Raw genomic sequence first — 25,137 nt, 5'->3', positions numbered from 1 at the left:
AGGAATTCATACTAAAGGCTCCGTGCGTATGGTAGCAAATCGGGCAACCATTTTGCAAAGGGACTTACCAGAACCAAAGAACTTTCATTGCTGTTACATTGTGAATAAATTTTGAGTTTAAAGATATGACGGGTTTGTATTACTGTACACATAGATTCGAAAAAGTTGTCAAAAAACAAATATATAACAAATAAATGTTATCAAAGGCAAGGTAAATTACTTTTCTACCTAACTTGATATGTTTTTATTGTTTTTATTCAATGTAACATGCTTATTCAGCTCGAAAAACATACAGTGTTTACCGATGTATTGGAAAATTCAAGATGGCGCCTCACTCCCTCTTTAACACGGTAAGTTTGGGAAAAGGTGTTATAAATAAAAAAAACTAGACAAAATACTATTAGAAACCCGCCGAATATATGTCAACCTATGTCACGGTAACATATTGAGCGGGTTTTTAACAGTATTTTATCCAGTTTTTTTATTTATAACACCATTTCCTAAACTTACCATGTTAAAGAGAGAGTCAGCAGACGCCATCTTGAATTTTCCAATACATCGGTAAATAGTGTATGATTTTCGAGCTGAATAAACATATTACATTGAATAAAAACACAAAAAATATATCCAGTTTGGTAGAAAAGTAACTTATCTTGCTTTTGATAACATTTATTTGTTATATATTTGTTTTTTGACAACTTTTTCGAATCTATGTGTACAGTACAAACCTAAAAAAACATATAAAACTTTAATTAAACTTGGAAATACAATTTAAAAAATAGCGCGGACGGATCACTCTCTGTACTAGCACCGAAGAAATTATGCACAGGGGACGTTTCGTCAACTTGGTAAGTTCGAAAAAAAGTTTAAAAAACAAAAGTCACTCGAACGAACAAACGAAAACAAAACTAAACTGTCGTCCTAAATTCTAAAACAAACTTCATATTTAAATTAAGACCCCGAACGAAACAACTTTCAAGTGGTAACAGATCTAACTCGCTACCTGAAATAAATCATGAACGAAAGAAATTAAATAATCTACAAGTAGTAGTTAATAACTTGGTACTTATGCACTTATTGCACCGTGCTGAAATAACATAATTCAGAAACCCATTCTTAACATGGGGAGGAGAGGGTATTTTCACGGCCACCGAGATAGCCTCAGTATTTTGTCACTATTTAGGACTTTCGGTGCATTTATTGATCCGCGCTATTTTTTAAATAGTATTTTCAAGTTTAAAGTTTTATGCTGTTTTTATTAAATTATAAGTTTAAAGTACAGAATAGCCTCCCCTCCACGTGTTAAGAATGGCTTTCTTAATAATTTCAGCCCGGATCAATAAGTGCACTAGTACCGAACTTTCATCTAACAATTAATTAATAATAATAAAACTTGGATTAAACTAAAAAAAAAAAAAAAAAAGCTATTAAAAATAGTGCATAAGCACCAATAATTTTAAAAAATGCGCAAGTTTTAGTAAAGCCGAAGAGAAAGTTTTGAAAAGATGTTTAAATGAATCTAAAACAATAATTAATCATGCAATGATTGACATTAAGCAAAATACTACAGTAGCGTGTTTTGCTATGAATGTTACACGAAGTTTTCCTTCTAGATTTAATAGCTTTCATTAAATAAATGAAACACAGAAAATGATAAATATGCTAGACAATAATACTGTTTCTATAAAAATCGATCTCAACTATATTAGTTGAGATCGATTTTTATTACTTCGTTTCATTTCTTACCTTTCCAGCGTAAAAAACACGTGCGAAAATACGATCTTGAACAGGGAAATAAACTTCCGTTTTTAATTTTTTTTTTTTTTTGATTAATTTTCATCTACTAAAGAAAGTTATCTCCCTTCTTTCCTTCCTTCAGATTTTCATGGTTCATTTGAAGCAAAATTCCAGTGGACGACTGCATTCGAGGCTAATGAATGAGGAACTCTTGTATACTTTTGCTTCTAACTATATAATTATTTTCCTTACTTATTAAATAGCATGATATAAAGTAAAACGTTTCCTTGATAAAATTCCGTCTTTCTTCCTGATTAAAAACTATTACCAAACGTGCGACAATAATATTGTCACAATATACATTCACATTAGACCCAGTAGTAAGTACACTACTACACTGGTGTTTGCTGAAGAATATACCAACGTTTTCCTTTCGCATTGTGTTCTGCAGTCCTGAACATGCTGCCTCAGAATTGTGAGAATGCATGCATCCACTGTCACATTTTCTGTATTGTCTAACTATTGTGATATTTCGAAGTTTTATGCTTTCCCCTAATTAGTTGTGTCAGCCTGTGTCTTGTCTATTGCTAACGTTTTTTTTTTTATGACCATGGTGAGAAAAAATTACAAAAAATAAAAATATTCATTATTTGTTTTTAATTAAAACTTATGTTCGTTATAAATCTCTAAAAGGGGCAAGTGAAAAGGGATTCCACATTCTAGTGGAATAGAAAAAAAGTTCTCTGCTCACCTTTATTTTATTTTTATTTTTTTTTTACAAACAAAACAATACTTCTTTTGGTAATCTGGAAGAAAGAGAGAGCCTGTTTCCTCCGTTACTGTCTGTCGTCCACCCAGTTACGGAAGCACAAAATGTATATAATGGCACCCTTGAAATAAAAATAAATGTTTTTGTTATATTTTAATTTTAAACATGTTTTTTTTTTGTTTTTTTGCAAACATATTAAAGTTTTTTTTTTTTCAAACATATTTGTTTTTTTTTGTTTTGCAAACATATATATATATATATACGTATATATATATATATATATATATGTATATATATGCGTATATATATACGTATATATATATATATATATATATATATATATATATATATATATGTATATATATGCGTATATATATATGCGTATATATATTCGTATATGCGTATATATATGCGTATATATATACATGTATATGCGTATATATATGCGTATATATATATGCGTATATATATATGCGTATATATATATATGCGTATATATATATGCGTGTATATATATATATATATGCGTATATATATGCGTATATATATATATGCGTGTATATATATGCATATATATATATGCGTGTATATATATATGCGTATATATATATGCGCATATATATATATGCGTATATATATATATATGCATACATATATATATGCGTATATATATATATGCATATATATATATATGCGTATATATATGCATATATATATATACATGCGTATATATATGCGTATATATATATATGCGTATATATATGCGTATATATATATATATATGCGTATATATATATGCGTATATATATATATATATGCATATATATATATGCATATATATATATATACGCATATATATATGCATATATATATATATATGCATATATATATATATATGCGTATATATATATATATATATATGCATATATATATATATATATATATATATATGCATATATATATATATATATATATATATATATATATATATATATATATATATATATATATATATGCGCGTGATCAAAGAAAGAGCTTTAGTGGACTGGTGGATATATTATACATATCCCCCAGTCGTTAGGAAAGAGGAAAAATGAATTGCTTTTAGGAAGAAACGAACAACGCGTTTATTGAATTAAATGAACTAGAATTTATTTTGTGAAGAAACAAATGAAAGAAAAGGGTACAGCACGTGTTTAGTTTGGCGTGCGTCTCTCGCTATTAACTGGTGAGAAGGAAAGTCTATTGTTGTGGAGAGAGAGAGAGTGAGAAAGTTAATCTAGTTTGGCGTGCGTCTCTCGCTGTTAACTGGTGAGAAGGAAAGTCTATTGTTGTAGAGGGAGAGAGAGAGAGAGAGAGAGAGAGAGAGGGAAAGTCAATTCAGTTCATGGAGATAGAAAGCGTGTAAGGTGTACGTACTGTCTGTTGACTCTTGCCCCCACACATAGTAGCAGTTGACGTGAGGCGCGCGGGCGCGTGCGCCCCGAAAGAGGCTGGTTGGTCCGTCAACCTCTCAGGTCGGAAGCCGAATGGAAAAGAGGGAAGCAGCTTATGTCTCTTGCTTTTATAGTTGTTTCCGGTGGTCTTTTGTGCATGTGTGGATTTCCTTTAAAGGGGAAGTGACGTTGCCCATGTGTGCATACATGTGCGCGTATGTGTGCGTACATGTGTGTACGTTAGCATGTGTGTGTATGCACGTGAATGTGAGTGTATATACACGAACGTGAATATATCTACGTGTGTGTACGTGCGCACGTATGTTTGTGTGCGCGTATATGTATGACAAGAAAAATGGCTTGAGATGTGAACGCGTGTTTTTGTGCGAGACTAGAAAGGGCTCATACAGAGCCCACACAAAAAAAAATGTAAATATGGTTGAAAAAATAAAACTTAAATATGTTTGCAAAAACAAAAAAAAAAAAACGTAAATATGTTTGAAAAAAAATGTAAAACTTAAATATGTTTGCAAAACAAACAAAAAAAAATGTTTAAAATTAAAATATAACAAAAACATTTATTTTTATTTCAAGGGTGCTATTATATACATTTTGTGCTTCTATAACTGGGTGAACAGACAGTAACGCCACCTATAGTTAAACGGAGGAAACAGGCTCTCTCTTTCTTTCCAGATTATCGTTCTTTTTCTGTTTATTTTTTTTTTAATTGGTTACTTTTGTTAATTTTAATATTCAAAAAAAAGTTAAAAAAACAAAACAAAAAAAAACTCAATCGTTTCCCTTTGACATACTGGAGAAAGTGGACACAGAAGATTTTCATTTCTTAGTATTTTGTTTTTCCTTAAAATGTTTCCACATTGTTATAAGTTCTCTAAAATTGGCTCATGTTGTTTATATCCATAGTAAGTCAAAGAGTTAATTCAATTAATTATGTGACTGCGATCACGTGACCTAACTTTTCCAAAATTGAAAACGAGTTTAGAATTTGGCACCACGTCCGTCGACTTGCACACTCCAAATTTTATAAAACAAAACATTTTGTCAATAAAACTTTTATTAATTAAAAAATATCTGCAAAGTGTAGGCGTATTGTTATTTATTTATTATTTTTTTAAAGGGAGTCACAACTTATCAAGGTCCGAAGGTTACTCGAGGGTAAAGGTTGTGGAATGTGAGTCGAGGTTCACCAATTGTGGGTAATAACTCACAGCGGAGTGATCACTTGTAGGAAATGTAGTTCAGTAGGATAACCCATTTATAATCAGGATTTATCACTTTTTAAGACCGGTTTCACTAATCTTACGTAAAAAAATAAAAATAAACTCCAGAACATAACAACACTTGATAAGAAACGAAATCACTGTATTATAAGCAACATGTATTTAAGTCTTAAGAAATATTTTTTTTTTTTTTTTTTTAACATGGAGTTCACTCACCACTTATCAAGGCCCAATGGCCAATCAGGGATAAGGGTTATTGTGTGTACAGTAGTCAAAGGGATAGTGTAGCAATAGTATTGGAGAATTGGTAAGGTGTCATTACTTAGGGGGGAGGGCGGTTCATCAGGAATTTGTTTGTGTTGACTTGAAGACATCCAGGTTGAAGTCGGGAGGGAAACAGGCAAGCGGAACAGAGTTCCACAGGCGTGCAGTTCCAAGAAAGAAGCTTTGTTCATGGTATCTATGTTTTGATTTAGGCACAGATAGAGAGTGGAGAAAATTATTGACGGTGGTTTCAGCTAGTCGGGTGTTTTTTGAGAAAGATTGGCGAGGGGGGACCAGAGAATGGAGCTCAGACGAGCACCTGCCATGGAAATAACGATAGAACAATGACAGGCACGCTACGTCTCTTCTGTGGGAAAGAGGTTGCAGGGTAGAGAAAAGGGCATCCCCACCAAGCCACGGAGTCTATTTTGTACTCCATCAAGGCAGGATAGGCTGTTTTTTGCAGCCCCACCCAGATGTGGCAGCAGTACTCCATCTTTGGACGTACTTGGCTCTTATATAGATAGAGAATTGAATCAGATATCTTCTGGAGCGGTAGAAGGATCCCACCATTTTTCCAGCGACCTTGGCCACAGACTTGATGTATGTGTTCCATTTAAGATCAGGTGTAAAGGTCAAACCCAGGAGCTTATACAATCCTAGGGCCTCCCTTAGACGAGAGCCATCCATTTCAATTGATGCCAGATGGGGATCAGAGCGTTTATGATGTAGAGATAGGAGCTTGGTCTTAGATGCATTAAAGGTAACCAGCCACCTCTTTCCCCACTGTACCACGCGCTCAAGATCAGAGGAGAGAGAATCAGAGAGAACTTTGTCATTTACGGCCTTTGATATGTTGCCGTAGATGGTCGTGTCATCAGCATAGATGTCAACGAAAGATTTTAGTATGTGTTTTGGGAGATCATTGATGTAGATCAGGAAGAGAGTTGGGCCCAGTATGGACCCCTGAGGGACACCAGCATTAATACTGTGGGCCTCTGATTTCTGCCCATCAACAACTATTCTTATGAGCCTATCTGAGAGAAATGACTTAATGATAGAGAAAACATTTCCAGTTATACCGTAGCTGGAAATCTTGTGTAGTAGGCCTTTATGCCAAACCTTATCAAAGGCCTTTGATATGTCGAGAGCAATTGCCCTAGAAATGAAGCCTTTGTCGAGAGATTCGCTAATCCTATGAGATATAACCGTTAGCACATCTGCTGTAGATCTAGCAGAGCGGAAACCATATTGCGTGTCGCTAAGAAGGTTATTTCTGCTGAGGTGGTTGACTACTTCTCTATTTATTGTGGATTCCAGCAACTTACTCATGACACACAGGAGACTTATTGGTCTGTACTGAGAGGGGGATAACTTATCACCTGAATTCTTAAATACAGGGCATACTGATGAGGTTTTCCAGGGTGTTGGAAAGCACTTCTCCTTAAGGCAACGCTTAAGCAGTTTGGAAAGTATGAGGGCAAGTTCTGGTTGTAATTTTTTTAACACTATAATTGGAATACGGTCGGGACCAGTTGCTTTACTGGAGTCAAGGTTCTTGATTAGCTTGGCGACCTCACGCACAGATATTTGTATGTTGCATAGCGTGTCGTCTGTTATAGGAGGGAATATGGGGAGTTGATGGCTTTCGTCACATAGGGTAGATTTGCCGCAAAGTTTTTGGCAAATAGTTTGGCCTTGTCGGATGCTGTCGAGATGACCTCTGGTCCATTGATAATGGTTGGGATAGATCCTATTTGCTATTTGCCAGAACTGGTGGGAACCAAGCCGCTGCTCAGCTACTTTGGACTTAACGGATTGCGCATATAGTTCTCTTGCATTTTTTATTACTCTTTTACAGTGGTTGCTGGCAGTTCTGAAAACAGCTTTAGTTTCAGTGCATCTATATATTAGTTTAAATTGTTCGAACATAACTGCTTTCTTGTTTTGAATGTTCATAATGAAGGATTAGTGAAGTGAGGATTTTGTGAGAATAGCAAAAGGTTTGAAATTACTGATGTTTTTATGATCAGAGTGCCAAATGTAGCTTCAAGTCCATTAGGTTGTTTTTGAGAAAAGCAGTCCACGAATCATGTAAGTGAATGCGTGTGTGTGTGTGTGTGTTCAAATCATAAGAATAGTAGTTTGAAACAAAATTGTTTAAAAGAAGATTTAAATTTTCGTTCAATGTTGTAACTTTCCATGATGGGAAATTAAATTCAGGACGGGATTTTAACATCTCTCAGTGACGGAGTTATTCTGAATATGTGCTGTTCTTGAGAAATTAAGAGGAAAAACTGATTTGATTTTTACCGGGAAAATCTTTATATACAGGCCTTCTTGAATGTTCCAGCCTGTTTACTGTATTTATATGCGAGGAAACATAACATAGTTCCTTTTATTTTATGTGTGCGGTGATTGCATCACAACGTCGTGTTATTACACATTCTTCATACACATGGGCATTGAAGCAGTGATTGCTATGAAATGTTCCTGCCATGGATTTGTTCCACCCAGCCATAACGAGTGCTACAAGACTCTCCTCCTAGACAAGAAATAATACAAATACTGCAAGTTTTTCACTGGGTATAGGTAGCAAAACAGAATGGACGTGTTATGGGTCTGCTAGATTTGATGGAAGTTGTAGTGCTAGGTAGCACTGTATTGTTAGGAGTGGCTTAGCTGACCCTGCTTGAAGGGTATATCTTGGTTGATCGCAGTCCAAAGAAGAGTGACGTCACCAACTTCTGTGTCGCTCGGACGTCTGGGTGCGATAAATTGTGTAATTTTGAAGAAACTGCTCATCTGTGTTGGAAAGGTATGTATGGACATTCGTGTTCAGTCAAAGTGTCGCACCAAATAAACTCGTTTGAGAAAGGCAAGGGAACTCGTTTCGAAAAATAAAACTAGGAAATCATCATAAGATTAATTATTCCTTAGCGATCTGATGATGATCCGTATCGTAAACAGGCTGAAAGGCGATAATGTGTCAGCGGCCATATTCTTGGTGCCTTTGATATATTTTATGTCCAAAGTAAATTGTGAGATGTAATTCAAGTGATGAGCTTCCCTGGGCGAATGTTTGCCATGCTTAGCAAATAAAGCATGTGACAGTGGTTTGTGATCGGTAGAAATAGTGAAATTTGAACCTTCCAACATAAATCGGAAATGTTTTACCATGGAATAAGCAGTAAGCAATTCCCTACCAAAAGTACTGTATTTTCTTTCAGCATCTTGAAGTCTTCTAGAAAAGAAGGATAATGGTTACCATAAACCATCAACAAATTATTATAAGACTCCTCTGATGCCCACATTGGAAGCATCTGCGAATAACGCAAGTGATGTATCTGTCTTGGGAAAAACCAACGATGTAGCGTTTGCTAAGATCTTTTTTAAAACTGAGAAAGCGTGCATTTCATGTTTGCCTAATGTCATTTTTTATTTTGTTTTTTACCGAAGAAGATCGGTTAAGGGCTGTGATGATGGTTGAGAAGACATTTTCAATTATTCCATAGTTGGAAATCTTGTGAAGTAGACTTTTATGCTAAACCCTATCAAATGCGTTCGATATGTCAAGAGCTATAGGAAAACTCCCGTCGATCGATTCACTGATCCTTTGTGAAATTACAGTCAATACATCAGCTGTAGATCTCGCAGGACAGAAACCATATTACTTGTCACTAAGTTTGTTGTTTTTGCTGAGGTAGTTTGTTACAAACTTTGTAACCCAGCAGGGGCCAGATCATATGCATGGGCAAGAAAATGTGCACTAACCCTAAGTTCTGGTGGCTACACTTTCAACTTTGTCTAGTGGCGGATCCTTCAAGGATGACCAGACCCTCACTGGTCACTGGAAAATACCTCTCAGATGCTAGGAACACACAAAGTGTACACAACCCTAAGTTTGTGTAGCAACACTTTTATCTTGGGTTGGCTGTATGTCGCTTTGACTTCAGGCTGAGTTCTCTTTTCACAATGACTTGGTCTGTGTCAGGATAAATCTGAAATCAACTGCACCTTCAATTCGACAAATAAAGGAAAAAACAGAAAATTTTTCTTATAAAAAAAAAAAAAATACTTATTCACTGAAAGTTACAAAACTGATCGTTCATAAGTTGTGACTCTAAATACAAATGCTCTGGAGACTGGCGGCTTCCATTAGTAAATTTATGGTAAATAACTAAGTCTGAGGACTTGTCTTTGTACAGTGTAGATTCAGGGGTTTAGAATAGGGTGAAACATAAGTCAGGGGTTTCTCTCTGAAAAATCCAAGGCAGCTTGCAGAGTGTCTTCTGTCAGGGGCTATTTTTGCCTTTCATTATATTGAGAATTAAGTGGGCTTAACCTCACCTCTGATTCCTAGAATCCCATTTCACAATTCTCAGAAAACCAATGTCAGGTAGTTTTTTAAAAAAAATATGTCCTTTTCTTCTTCTCCCTTAATCTGCCACTCCCAACAAGAGAGTTTGTTGCCTTCACCCTCCATCCGTGAGAGGGTCCCTACCTTTCACCATCATTCATGTGGGAGGGTCCATCCTTCATTTACATAACCAAGGGTTTTTCCTTCCAAGTGCCATTTCGTATGAGTAAAAACAAATAATTTGGTTATCTTTTTATGGTGATCAAATTCCCCGGATAATGACTAACAGACACTTGACTTTGTATCCACCATCTTGTTTTCCTTATGGAAAGAAACTCATTACATCCGACCTATATGTCAGGTGGCCCAATAATAATTTTTTTGACCACCCAGAATTTGGTTAACAGCCTTTCTTCATATTGGAGGTCTATCCAAATGCATTTGTCAAATCACCAAACGACGCCATTTCTGTCATTTTCTTTTTGAGATATCTTTATTTTGAAGTGTCTGTTTTTCAGCTGGTGTTCTTTTTTTTTTTTTAATGGCCGTTTATGTCAACAGAAATTATCAAGAAATAAAACCGTTTTTCCTTTATCAAAATCCACAAATCAGTGGGTGTGTGTATTAAATTGATATCGTAACGATGTAGCACCCCCCCCCCAATGAACTATACTCTCTGGCGGATTAATGCTTCCCTGTAAGTTCTTCGGCCATAGACTGGCCAATCGACAGGTAGGGCGCATTGATCCTACTGTCCCCAAAAAGAGTGCAGGGGACATCCAACAGTCAGCACAGAGCCGCGAGCGAAGACACACCTTCCTCTCCTCCTCACCCAGCACCGACAGTCCGACTTGGACCTGACTCAATAACTTCGAGCTCCACCACTATTATCCCGTTGAATAAATACTTGCAAATGTTTAATGTTAAAAGGAGTTTGTCGTTTTTATTGAGGGTTCTAAAAGATAAATAATTAGCTGGGGTATAACTACCCCACTAAAAATGGTGACCCTGACGTGATCCAAAGTGTCCAGACTTGGCTGGTCTAGGGCCATTTGCTGTAAGTCGATATCCGATGGTGAGGACAGAGAATTAATGGGAAGGCGAGACAAAGCATCTGCCGCAGCATTCTGTTCACCGGAAATATGTCGGATATCACTAGTAAATTGTGAAACAAAATCCAAGTGGCGAGTTTCACGGGGAGAATATTTGTCCGGTTTAGCACGCAGTGCGTATGTAAGCGAACGGTGATCGGTGTGGATCGCGAATTGACGGCCCTTGAGTGAATGTTGGAAGTGTTTCACTGCGAGGTACATTGCTAGAAGTTCGCAGCCAAACGTGCTGTAACGTTGTTCTGCCGGTTTTAGCCGTCTCGAAAAGTATGCGAGAGGTTGTAATTGTTGTTGGCGCTGCTGTTGCAAAAATGCACCTACAGCTGTGCCTGATGCATCAACGACCAGAGAATACTGGGCATCAGGTACGGGGTGTGCAAGTAAGGATGTCATCGCTAGCTTTGTTTTTACTTCGTTGAACGCTTCTAGTTGGACCTCATTAAGTGAGATTTGCTCGTTTTTCTTCTTCCTGTTGCGTAACAGGTCGGAAAGAGGAGCTAGAAGATCCGCAAAGTGTGGGATGAAACGTCTGTAATAGTTCAACAGACCAAGAAAGTGCCTTAGTTGGCGAAGTGAAGTAGGTGGTTGAAGGTCTTGTAGAGCGTTCACCTATTCTGGTAATGGAGATATACCGTCTGGGCTGATAATGTGGCCCAGGAAAACTAGCGACGAAGCACCGAAAACGCATTTACCAGGGTTAATCCTCACCTGGTATTTCTGAAACCGTTCGAACAGTAGGCGGAGGTGAGTGACATGTTCCTCAGGTGAGGCGCTTGCCATGAGAATGTCATCTATATAATTATAGACAAAGTCTAAGTCACGCACTACTTTGTCCATGAAGCGCTGAAAGGTACTAGCCGCGTTTCGCAAACCGAAGGGCATAGTTAAAAATTCAAACGCTCCAAATGGAGTTGTAACCGCAGTCTTGGGTATGTCGGCCGGATTCACCGGGATCTGATGGTAAACCTTAACCAGATCTAGCTTAGAGAAGGTCTTACAACCATGCAGCGAGGAAGCAAAGTCTTGAATGTGTGGGATTGGGTAACGATTGGGTACCGTCATGGCATTCAATTGTCGGTAGTCCCCAGTCAGACGCCAATCCCCATCACGCTTAGGGACCATATGCAAAGGGGAAGCCCATGGACTGGATGAGGGGCGAATTATTCCCAGCTGCAGCATATGGCTAAATTCTGCCTTTGCTGCCTTAAGTTCATCAGCAGGGAGGCGGCGTGGTCGTGAGAACACAGGTTCACCTGTGGTCTCAATATGGTGCTTTGTTGAGTGAGTGGGTTTGCTGACCACAAAATTTAAATTGGTCAATTCCGGGTACACTTGCAGTAAAGTCTGGTATGGGTCATCAGACGCAGCAATGAAGAATACCGGGCTGATAGCGGGGGTGTTTGTTTTTACCCCAGAGACGGAAAGTTCCGTATTAGCGTCTATCAACCGACGTCTTCGCATGTCCACTAATAGGTTAAAGTGGTGCAGAAAGTCCACGCCTAGTATGGGGTATGGTAAGTCGGCCACCGTGAAGACCCACGTAAAGTCTCTCCGTAATTCCAAGTCTAGAGAACGAGAAATTTGACCATATGTGGGGATTGCCGAGTGATTTATCGCTTGCAGTGTGATTGGCGATACTGGTGGTTTTTTACCGAGGAGTTTTAGCGGCCATATGCTGCAAGCGGCTCCCGTATCAACCAAGCAACATGCCTGGGATAGCGAGTCTATAATAGGCACGGTTTGTGTGCATACCCGGTGGAGAGCTTGCCGTGCACAAGTCCCCAGACCTTAGTTTTCCTGGTTCGAAAACGAACAGGGCATTGTGCACCTCTGTGCCTCTGCTCCAAAACGGCTATGGTAAAAGCATAGCCCTGGCGTGTTAGACTGGCGGCGGCGATGGGGAGATGGCGAGCGACCTCGGTAGCGGCGTATGGGCGATGGTGATCTAGTTGCGTTTAATTTTTTCACCTCTTTGGTGAGACGCTCAATAGCGTCAAGTATAGCCAAAGACATGGCGTCTCGGCTTGCATTCCCAGTCGCAGCAGCGTGTGTAAAAACTTCAGCCTGTGGCTGAGGGATCGCAGTGGTGGTAGGTCCCCTAGAGAATTCTATCACCCTATCCGCCGCTGCTGCTATGGTATCTACAGATTGCTTCTCAACCATAGGTGCCAAAATTGCCTTTACTTGAGACGGCAGCCTCGAAATGAAGAGCTGCTTTATAAGGGCACTGTCGGCCGGGACATCTTCTGCCAGTTCTCTCATTCTACGGAGTAACTCCGTTGGCATACGATCCCCTAAAAGTTTGTCATGGACCAACGTTTGGAAACTCCTCTCTGCTGAGACTGACGTTCGGAGCAGCACCTCCCGCTTTATGCTTTCATAGGTAGAATTAATGGGGGTGTCAGTTATCAAATCCACTAAAACCTTTCCTAACAATGCTCTCTCTTTCCATCATCATCACCATCATCATCATCGTCATCGTTGCATCCAACAATTTTTGACAATTTTTTTTACTTAATTTTACTGGATTTAAGCAAATTACTCCTGACACACAGACTAATTGGTCTGTACTGAGAAGCTGAAGACTAATCTCCAATTTTTTAAAATACTTGGCAGACTAATGACGTTTTCCAAGATGTTGTGACACATTTCTCCTTTAGGAATCGATTGAATAGCTTTGCAAGAATGGGTACTAGCTCTGGTTGCAGCTTATTGAGCACTGTTGGAATATTGTCAGGATCAGTTGCTTTGTTGGCATCAAGGTGATGATTAGTGTGGTAACATTACAAACAGATATGTGAATGTCGCTCAGATTATTTTCAGTTTTGGGAGGAAATTCGGGAGGTAGGTGGCCCTGATAACAAAACATAGGGTTGAATTTGATGCAAAATTATTAATAAAGAGTTTGGATTTGTCAGCATCTGACAAAATAACCTCAGGACAATTGATGATGATCAGGATAGAAGACACGCATCTGTTCAGGATCTTATTTGTTATTCACCAAAACTCATGGGAACCAAGCTTCTGTTCTTCTACTTTGGACTTGATGAACTGACTCTCTTGCATAATCCTTTTTCAGTGATTGCTGGCAGTTCTAAAAGCAACTTTAATTTCAAAACATCTTTTACATTTAAAGTAATTGAAGTAGTGGTTGCAAAGGTGGCAGCACATCTAGGAGTGGCTGGCTATTCAGTTTCTGTTGGAATTTCTTAGAGTGTATGTAGCTGTCTATGCTGATGGTTAACCAATCAGTTAAGTCGTATGCTATACTGGACACATTCTTCTTAAACATAGAGCATTATTCGGTAGTTATCCCAGTCAATCATTGAATATTGATACTGTCACATAATCCTAGAAATAGATTGTTTTAAAAGAAAACTTTACATTTTGACTTATTGTCGCGGAAGCAAAAGGAGAGAAAAAGAGAGTGCAGAAAAAAAAGACAGAGGAGGAAAGAGTTGAATAAAACGTTCAACCGATATTAACACTTCCCACCCCCTTCAGTATGAGTCAGTGATTTGGTGAGGTTATCCAGTCAACACACTTTATGACCCCGTTTGGTTTCAGGTTTCTTAGCGCCAAAAAGTGAACAAAGAAGGGTAAAGGAAAGACAAGCGAAATATGGATGGAAACAGGGAAGAGAGAGAGAAAGAGAAAGGAGGAAGAAGAAAAAAAGAACACGTTTTTATAGGGACACTTCTGAAAAACCATCATGGCGAACAGATGATGAACCCCACTTCGGGTTATCTATCGTTGAGAATGGGCGTAAGCTGTGGATGAGTGTGGACACTCAACGAGTTAAAACTAAACAGGAAACAAATTTACAAAGGTTTCGAACAGAATATTCTGAAATAAAAAAAATAAAAAAAAGAATGACTTACGGACTTTATAAATTAATATTCGAGTTGTGGACATAAGTTGCGGAACCAAACACCTAAAATAAAAAAAAGATTTAAAAAAAAAAAAAAAGGGAAAGGAACCCCAAAACGACAAACTGACAAGAAACCTTACATAGGAAAAAGAATATGAACAGTAAGTCCTCTCTCTATATATATTTCTTCGTGCAATGTATCGGTGACTGGTTTATTTTGCCATTATTTTTTTATTGTTTTAAAAGTTTTATTCATTGATGTATTTTCCATTGGCATTTTTGGACACTAGCATAATACTCCCCCCCCACATCCTCATGATTTGTTTTTCTTTTGTTGTTTAATTAATTCCTTTTTTCACACACCCCTCCCTTAGCCTATTATTTTCTCTGTAATAAAGTTGACTTAAAATTTAAGACCGGGTTGCCTGTTTTCTCTCACTGTTTTGTGCCTATTTTGTTTTATTTTATTTTACTGAGAAAAGTACCCCCCCCTCTTCGATATATTCCATGCATTCAAACCCTGAAGACCAAAAATTATTTTCCTTTTTTTTTTCTTTTTGTCACGTAATCCTCCTTTGTCGTTCCTATTCCCAATGGAGAGGCATTCGTAACAATACACTGTTCGATGGAGAGGGACATTTAGGGTTTTGTCATACTTTGTTTTTACCTTTATTGAGACAACTGAGTGATCTGAAGATCGTAGTGGAGACAGAAGTGAGGATGAATGCAATTCAAGGCATGTGGTTAGAAAAAGATCGAGAAGACTGTTAAATTGTCCCATCAGCATCAGGTACATATGAGTGGGTTCCTTAATCTGTTTTAGGTCATAAGCAAAGGAGAAATCATAAAATCTCGTTTCATCTTGTTTTGTTTGAGTGGGTTAGCCATTCAATATTGTAAACATTGAAATTTTCACAGACGTCAATGTTGGCTGAGGAATGAGCAGACTGTATGATCAATTTGCTTAGCGATACTCTCAAAGATACTCCATTGTTTGGAAATAATAAATGCTGTGCTATAAGTGCTATTCTAAAGCACATATAAGGATGGCTGGGATCTTCTTTGAAAATAGCTCTGCTACAGGGGGAAGATATCCTTAATGTAAGCACATATTCCATGTTCATGGTGGTCCTGAGGGTTGGGTTTGGATGTGAAGTTACAATAGCCTTTAATGAAGAAATCGGCTAAGGAAGCAGTTGAGTTAATGCCCGTTTCACGCAAAAACAATATATCAGGTTTGGTCTCCTGTAATTGTATTTTAACCTCTGGAAGGTTGGAACACAGACCCCTGATGTTAGAGAAGGAAACCTTGTAGTGAGGGTCTATGTTGGAAATTGTGGCTCTAGGTTTTCTCTTGATTTGTTTGTTGGAATTTTTCATACTTAGGTTGTGGATTTTGTGGAACAGGTCAGCAGAATTATTTAGAACAAGGCAGCGAGGAAGCAAGAAAGAGAATAGGGACAAAAGAATGAGTGAAAAAAAAAAAAAAAGATTTTGTAGATCATTGAAAAGAAAAAGCCATAACAGTAACCACTAATATGGCATCAAGAGGCCCCACCAAAAGTTACTGCATGATTCAAACTATTCACCAAATGACAATGCAGCAGCCTTGGTATTTTGCATCTGCAAAGGACAGTCTCCTTGGGAGTTACTCCGTTTGGGTCTCTGACTATTAGGTGAATAACATCAGCTCAGGAAAATGTTTACCTCCAGCATCCTTATCATGGCAACAAGAATACAATGGAAAGATAATTTAATAATCTCTGGTTACTGCTCGCACAAATCTGCCAGCATTTTCTTCCTTCTTTTGTCAGAAATGTCGCTCATTTGAGATGAGGAGTGAGGGGCAAAATAAGAAAAGCAAGAATTTCTGGGCTGTCAAAAATGCATCCATAATATCTTTTCTACTCTCCTTTAGAAAAAATAAAATAAGTATTATACTTAGTATAAGTTTGAAGATGGGTCTCCCCTTTCATGGTGTCACATGGCCTAAGAGAAAAATAACTTTATTTTAACCGATGATAACACATGCTTTTGATTGCTTCTGATTTGGGGATGTCTCAAATCTAACTTATACTAATTGTTAACTGACGTGAAAAAAAGGAATAGGGGGGTTGTTTTAGGTTAAATTTATATGCAAAACTTATTCCCTACTTTAAATTCTAAAATAATTGTATTTTAAAATTTTCTTTCTTCAGGTTTTGGAGGGTGTTCACATGTAATCATCTTACAAAGTAAAATCATCTTTTTTGCGATGTTGAGAGGAGATAACTGAAGGTGTTACAATATTGCCTTTTCTTTTCTTTATTGTTACTTTTTCTTGCTTTTTTTTCTTTATTTTTGTAAGATTTTCTTTCTATTTCACTTATTTTTTATCTTCCCTTTTTTGTTTTGAAAATTTTCTCTTAATTTTTTTTTTTTTTTCGCTTTTAGTGTGATTTGTTATATTTTGCTTGTTAAATAAAACACATTTTACGTTTTTCTTTTCTTTTCTTCTTTAGCTGTTCTAACAAATGATGGTTGAAAGGTTTTAAACACAACAAAATTATTTTTCATCATTTTCTTTTTTAAATTAATATTTTTCTTTCATCTGTTTAACTTTCTCGTCCTAAAAAATCAAAGCAATCACAACGAGGATTTAATAATAAAAAGAACATCTGAATATGAAAGTTATGAATCATAAGAGGCCTAGCAGATCAGCTTAATTCAAGGATGTGCTTAAAAAATGTTCGTTATGACCTTTCACCAGGCTGACCTCTTAAGAATGTAGGGCTGATTCTCGGCTAATCAGTTTGTTATATATTCAATTTAATTCCTACTTATAAAATTTTCACCACAAAGATTGGTCTCTTCTAGGAAAAATTAGTCTATGTATGTAAGTAAACTACTATTACTGATGATGATGATGCTGCTATAAAAGCAATCACTTGAACAACATAAAGAACATGAGACACGTTGTCAAACTTAGTTTTCAAAATTAGAAATAATGTAAATGCGTGGAAATGTAATTGAAATATTAACTATACAAGCCACTGATTACACGAACACAGAAAGGTAGTAAATCTGTAGAACTTAAAGTTCCAGTTTAACCCCCCCCCTTTTTTAAAGTAATTTTATTGGTTATCTTAAACATCTAATAAACAGATATTAGTAAAAAAACATTACTATAAGTCCACGAGTCTGGATAAGGAAAATGGTATTGAGTGTTCACAATAGGAGAAACTTATTCCAAAGTTCATGCATACAAATAAGGGTAAGAATTAGTTTAAAGGCTAGCAGAGTTCATATCGTAAGTGTGTATCAAACTGGTATTGAGAGTAAGTCCATGTGCTAACGGGTCATCATTTATGTGTCCATGCCAATAACCTGAGACTGAAGGCAGATTTGATTTGTGCGCCAAGAGTAAAGTTTAGTTTTGGTTGAACTGAGTGACATCGGATGATTACATAGCTATCTTCTCTGGGCTAACAAAATCGAACAACACCAAAGTATTTGCTTAAATAACTTTTGGGAAGTAGCATGTTGCTCACATGAAAAATTGTTTCCAGTTGGTTAAATCCAAATCAAAATTAAGTTTTTGATCTAATCAATATCGAGCAAATATTTCAGACATTGTAATAACAGCTGCTGATGCTGTTATTGTAACTGCTGCTTTTACAAATCGCTCTCAATGAAAAGTCACAAATAGAAATCGAACATAATAGAAACATTAACTGTAGAAACCAGTAATCATGCAACTAAAAATCTCACAGAAATAGAAAACACCAAAGAAAGTATGGAACAGGATAAAATTATACCACCATCACTAAGAAAGGAAAATTAGAGGAAAGTAAAAAGACAAACAAATTCATCCTGCACAACTCAATACAGAATAAATCATTGAATGCTGGTGCCAAACCTGTAATTATAAGACTCAACGTTGAAAAATACAGGCAAAAGAATGAACCAACAAAACTTGAATAGCAAAGTAGAAACCCAAATGAATAAATTTAGTTTAGAGATATTAAATTTGCAAAAAAAAAAAAAGATAAAGAGATCAGAAAATAATGGAATAAAAAATATGGCTGACAAAATAGAAAAAAAGACTAAACAAGAAACATGAAAAACTAAAGAACAGAAAGGAAGACCGAGAAGATACATTGTTTTGTTTTGTCCTATTTTGCCTTATTAGATGTGTGTATATATATATATATATCTATATATATTCCTTGTTAGATGTATATCCATATCTTCATTAACTTTTGAAATGAAAATTGATGTTATTCTCACAATGTTTTGGCCAATGTAACTTTCGACCTTCAGGCTTGTCTTTTTAAAGTTCTCAGTGACAGTCTTCTAGCAGTTGAAGGTTCAATTATCGGTGATACTAAGAATACAATTACGTATTACTTCTATCCGGTCAAACTACCCCTGTGGATTAAATAAAAGGTTCTATTCAAAATTCCATAGCACTTCCTGAGTTTAAAATAAATATTCTTGTGAGGCCAAAGATCACATTGGGTGAAGCATTATGCGAATAACATCCAAGATGAGAACAGTAATCCAATTTATCAATCCTAATTAAAAAAAAATTCTGAAATACATCAAATCAGTATGAACTCAATACAAAAATGGAAATAAATTGAAAAATAATATAAAAAAAAAATGAACAACCACATCATATTTCTATGCCATGATCTAAAAGCTTGTTTGATCATGCTTAACTAGTTAGTTCCAGGAAAAAACAAAGGAATGCAAAAAGAGTAGGTCACGAATTCATCCAAGATAGAATCCACAACAACCGCTGCAAGAAACATCAATTACAGGCCAAAATCTCAAACACCCTTGCTCCATTCCTGAGTGGTGAAAGAACCTGCATTCAATATGTCATCCAATAAGCAAGAATTTTAGGAGATCAAATCTTGCCAAAGAAATTAGAAAAACTGAAAGCTAAGGATATAAAACTTCAAATCCATCATTCACCATTGTAAACAAAAATAAAAAAAAAACTTTGACAACTGCAGAGGAATTAGTGCTTACCAAAGATCTAAACTTCACCTCAACTATCAAACGGATTCCATTACTTGACATGATAGCTTCAAATGAAGAGATAACATTAAATAAAACCTAGGCTCGAAGAGGTGAACTAACATGGATAAGACAAGCACAAGAGAAATCAAAGCCTCCAAAACCTAAATATATTAAAGCAAAAATTATAAACCATAAAGTCGTCTAAAGGTGATGATGATATAATACTACCAGAAGACAAAGGTAATGTTACAATGGATAGAGTGAAATATTCAAAGAAATTGGCACATTTGATAGGCTTCTGTAAAATAAAAAGGTATTTGAACCTGAACACAGAAAGCCGCCACAGACCATGATTAATAGCAAGGATTTAATACAAAAGATAAAGGTTTTATTATTTATGGTTGGCATTTGAAAAAAATAAATCACTCATAAATGCAAATGTTTCACTTGCAACATAAAAGCTCTGAAAGGAAGTGTGATTTTTCTTGAGCATTATTAGCCTAATCTACTGAGACTGAAACCAGTTGTGACAATGGCATATCCTAGACTTTTTCACTCAGTTATATTCAGTTTCCTTTTTCATTCTTTCTGCAGTTGGTCTCATCAACATTTAGTTAAAAATATTTTCCTATTTAATGCATTTAACATCACTTGCCAGCATTAAGCTTAGAAATGAAACTTTCTGTTTTTTGGTTGATTTGGATTATTCAGACCACTGTTCTCATCTTGGGACATTCTCACAATGTTTCAGCTGATGTAACCCCCAATTTTTTTTTCAGATTAGTCTTGTCAAACGCATGAAATAAAAATGGAACACTTTATTGTTTCTTTTATATTTCAATTAAAGGACTCTCACATGCATGAAACAAACAAACAAAAAAAATCAATGTTTTGGCATTAAATATTGATAACAAAACCACAAGTAGTATCAAACCTTTTAATAAAAAAGAACTGAAAAGAAAATGTAACAATAAATCAAATTTTATAATTTTATTCAGTCTATAAAAAAGATTTAAAAAAATTTTTTTTTTCACATTCATAACTATTTTTATTTCAGATATATTTCATAAGAAAATCAGGAGGGAGAATGCCAGATCAATTTGCTGAATCAATTCAATTTTATGAATGGATTCAAACAACTTAGTCTGTCAATAGCATGAGTATAGAGATGGTAATAAATAAAAATAATTGGCACCATTATGGAATCCAACTTAAGGCACTCCTCTGATCTTACAAGGAACGAACTGGCACCTATACAGTTAGCTAGAACAATAAAGAGTATTAATCCAGCTCCCATCTAAGGAGAGTGCTGTAAGGACGAAACTGGAGTCATTGTGTGGTTTCAATATTGATGCCAATCACTTTATATATATATATATTATATATACATAGTGTATACACATACAATATTATTAAAGCGATAATATATTGTGTACAGATTTTCAGTATTTACTTCAACATATGTTAATAGAGCTTCGTAGTAAAGTATGAAAATATATTTATGTCAATTAAGTGGCAAAGAGACATTTCATCGCATTAAGAAATTGTCATATGCCCGAGAGGATGAAATACAAACGCCTCTGTGTAGCTTAAATGTCATAAATACTTTTTCATACTTTACTATAACATACATTATACTTCTTTACAAGCATACCACCATAAAAAAAAAAACAGTCCAATTTTTGATACAGTTACTATAATAGTCAGAATTTCTTTGAATCTCATTTTACTTTGATGCTTTTTGTTGTTTTTTTTAATTATATTTTGTTACAAATTTCGGCTATGTTGCTTGTATCTGTCAACGGTATCACAAAAAGTCACTTCAATAGAACCCCACGATACGGCATTAATCCGTTCCGGGGTTGGTATTGTAAGATGAAATCACCGTATGGCGGGGCATAAGCAAAATTTTATACAGTATATATTAAAAATTCATAACAAAATACAGTACAGTATATAATACACATGTATATAATTAAATAACATTACAAATAACATCATAAGGCGGGGCAAATACTGTAACCAGGGGTCGGAAAAACATTGTATTCCACACCTTAACCTGCAAAAAAACACCAAAAAAACTATCTCGGGGTTCTACCATATTTTCATGTCTTGATAATTTGCGAATCTGAATTTCAGACTTGTTTAATTTGGAAAAAAAAAACTAATGTTGGAAATGAGACAAATGAGAAAGATTTACATAATTGATTTAGTTATTTGTGTTTTAGTAATTTGCAAAAGTTTGAAAATAAAATTGAACAATTAAATTTTAACAAAATCTGCAAAGCACATGGACATTAAAGTAGTGACCGTTTTTTTAGGCTACTGTAGTTTGATATATTACAGGCTGCAGCCATATTGCTTATCATGTAAGAAGTAAAATTTAAAGTTACAATTAAAATTTAAAAAAATAATTGTTGATTATCAAAAGATTCTAAGAGATTATGACTATTAAAATATAAATGTCAAACATCAAACTATATAAAAAACTTTTTTAAAAAAGATTTTGTTTATTTAAGGCTGAGCTTCTCATGAGATGATACATTGCAACAAATGCAAGTATGGCAGGAGGGCTGAATTTATCCATGACATAGTAATATAAGAATTATCGGTTTCCTATTCATTCTTTCACAGAAAAAAAAAAACAAAAAAAACTTGCATATAAAAACATGACAGGCTTTGGTGTTTAAAAGTAATAGGCCTACCATTCTTTCCTACACATTGAAACAGATCAGGGTCAAAACAATTGTAAGACTCGTCTAGCTGAAAACACTATCAATAATTCCCCCCACTCTTTGTCTGTGCCTAAACCTAAACGTAGATTCCATGAACAAAGCTTCTTTCTTAGAACTGCACACCTGTGGAATTGTCTTCCGTTTTCCTGCTTTCCGGCTGAGTACAATATGGTTGTCTTCAAGTCCAACGTAAATAAGTTCTTGATGAGCCGTTCCATATAAGTTAACAAATTTACCGAATTTTCATTACTAATGATTACTATATTTTCCAATTTCTACTGTACACTCTTTAACCCTTATCCTTGAGTGGCCTCTTGGCCTTGATAATGTGGTGATGCCTGTGTAAAAAAAAAAAAAAAGCCATTATTATTTCATGGCATCAATATAACTGATTGGTTTTGAGCTCTCAAAATTAAATTCAACCCTCCCGCTGCCTCATGCCACATCAAATGGACATAATAAAAGTGTCATGTGGTTCACTGAAAATTTCATAAAATAGTTGTTATATTCCCTTTCTAAAAATATTTATATTGCACAAGTATGTGGAATGTTGAAAGCAGGTGAAAGGAAGAGTGGATGATAATTGTTAACTAAAAGAAAAAAATATTTGTTTTTTGATAGAAATATAGTAAAAACAAGGTTAAACGTTTTCACTTTTATTTCTTGAAGGATAATTTAAAAGTTTTGAAAAAGATTAAATAATAATTCAAGAGAGAGGAAAGGAAAAGGAAAAAGGGAGAGGTAGAAGAGAGAGAGAGAGAAAAATCTAAAAGGAAGAAAATCAAAAACAAAGAAAATAACTGTTTTTTTAAGCATATTATATTCCACTTAATAAAGTGAAATTTAATACAAATAAAAAAAACAAAAAACATGCAAACAAAAGATTAAAAAATCAAATAAAAATGTTATTTTTTCATTCCATTCAATCTGGAATGAATAAGTGAAATATTCAGTAAGACCGACAATAATAACACATCATAAATATCACTTCGCAGTCTTCTCACAAACCTCACAAATAAATTTTTTAAATGTTATTTCATTTCTTTCTAAAAAATATATTGCAAGAAATTTTGATTTTTATTGGTTGGTCAACCTGTAAAACACTTCAAAACGCGGCTGAAATGAAATGGTTTGAAAAAATTCAGCAATAATTATGTTTTATTATTGTAATTATTATTCATGTTAAGACTAATGTCCCATTTTTATTTTATTTTTTTTATATCACAACAATTCGGCTGCTGCCCCCTTGGTCCATTTTTTAAAGTTTCCATCGAAATTGCCACTTACTGGGAACCAATTAAAATCTACAGAGGCAGACCGTTTTTGTTTCACTGTTCATTTTTGCCTGATAATGTTGTGATCTCAATACAGACATACGAAAGTCAGCAAAAAAAAAAAATGACTCCCAGAAAAATTGCTGACTCCGACTCCTCACCTGTCTTTTTCATGGTTTTGTGTTGTGAAAAAAAAAATAGTAGGAACAATAGTCCATTTATTAATAATCTTTTGTTTAAAACACATTTTTAAATGAGTAAAAAAAGGAGTGAAAAAACACCTTGAAAATAATCCTTCAAAAATTCCTCTCACCTAAACCTAGTGGGAGGAGATAATTCCTGCGTAATTCTGATGTTGGAAGTTTATTGTACGTCACTGTGTCCTTCTGGTTAAAATGGAAGTGGCTCTTATGAAAGTAGGCCGTAGTTGTCAGCACCTCAGCCTCGTGCTCTTTAAATGCAGCAACAAAATTTGTCGAAAACTCCTCATGTCTAATAGCCAGTTTTTTGCTGACCCATTCGCGCTTGACATCAGACACAAGGAGCGTGTGATGCGAAGTCCTTGTCTTCTTCATCATCTGCTTAGCCGTGTCGAGGATCTTGCTGAACTTTTCAGCACCTCTCTCAGGAGTCAGTAAGGTAACATTGAAGCCAGTACCTTTATTGCGTATCATTAAGAGGTAAATGTTGAAGAGGCGTTCTGCATCAATGCGGGGTGTTACGATATAAACAGTTGCACCAACGCCAAACCAGTCGTCCAGGAGACACTTCCAGAGAAGCAGAATAAAATCATGACCCATGATTCCGCCACCGTCAGGAATCATATCTATGAATTCTTGAACCTGAAAAAAGGATTTCAATAATTAGACAGGTGAAAAGTATATTAAGATAAAAGTTAAACGTAAGCAAGAATATTCAATTTGCACGATTAATGATGAAATGACAATTTCAAACCTACGTGAGAGACTGATGGAGCCGCTTTAAAAGATACATGGATGCATTTACAAATGGTGTATTTGTACAGGTAAAAAATAAGTAGGTACAAAATATTAGACCAGGGTAGGTAAAAATATATAATTAAACTGTATTTAAGCATATTATAATTAGATTGGACAATGAGTAAAAAATGTAATTACACTGATGCATAGGTAAGTAATTAACCAGCTAAAACTATTATTAAATGTGTACACAAGTAAAAAATGGCACTAAATAAAAATAGGAAATAATTACTGGAAAAAATTTAGTTTAACCAATGTAAAGCACTTAAACCATTTCATATAATTGTGTCTAACCAAAAACGATTTCTGTGGTTTTTATGCTTAACATCAGAA

General features: G+C 35.4%; 2 protein-coding genes across 2 annotated transcripts in view; both read right to left on the bottom strand.

Annotated features, from left to right (window-relative positions):
* Nucleotides 1-1,880, bottom strand: part of LOC145295646 (protein SHQ1 homolog) — a 71,709-nt gene extending 69,829 nt beyond the window's left edge. Inside the window, exon 1 of the mRNA XM_080141484.1 lies at nt 1,747-1,880. The gene's annotated coding sequence lies outside the window, so the exon portion shown is untranslated. The remainder of the gene's footprint in view (nt 1-1,746) is intronic.
* An 18,892-nt stretch (nt 1,881-20,772) lies between these two features.
* The window catches only part of LOC145295620 (uncharacterized), a 112,940-nt gene continuing 108,575 nt past the window's right edge, over nt 20,773-25,137 (bottom strand). The window contains exon 3 of the mRNA XM_080141483.1: nt 20,773-24,648. Coding sequence (XP_079997609.1) covers nt 24,103-24,648 — 546 coding nt within the window. The 3' untranslated portion in view covers nt 20,773-24,102. The remainder of the gene's footprint in view (nt 24,649-25,137) is intronic.

Source organism: Euprymna scolopes, chromosome 2 (genome assembly GCF_053919585.1).
Source record: "Euprymna scolopes isolate OS-2025 chromosome 2, ASM5391958v1, whole genome shotgun sequence".
Taxonomy (NCBI): domain Eukaryota; kingdom Metazoa; phylum Mollusca; class Cephalopoda; order Sepiida; family Sepiolidae; genus Euprymna; species Euprymna scolopes.
Note: the sequence above shows the minus strand (reverse complement) of the source record. Positions and strands in the feature narration are given on the sequence as shown.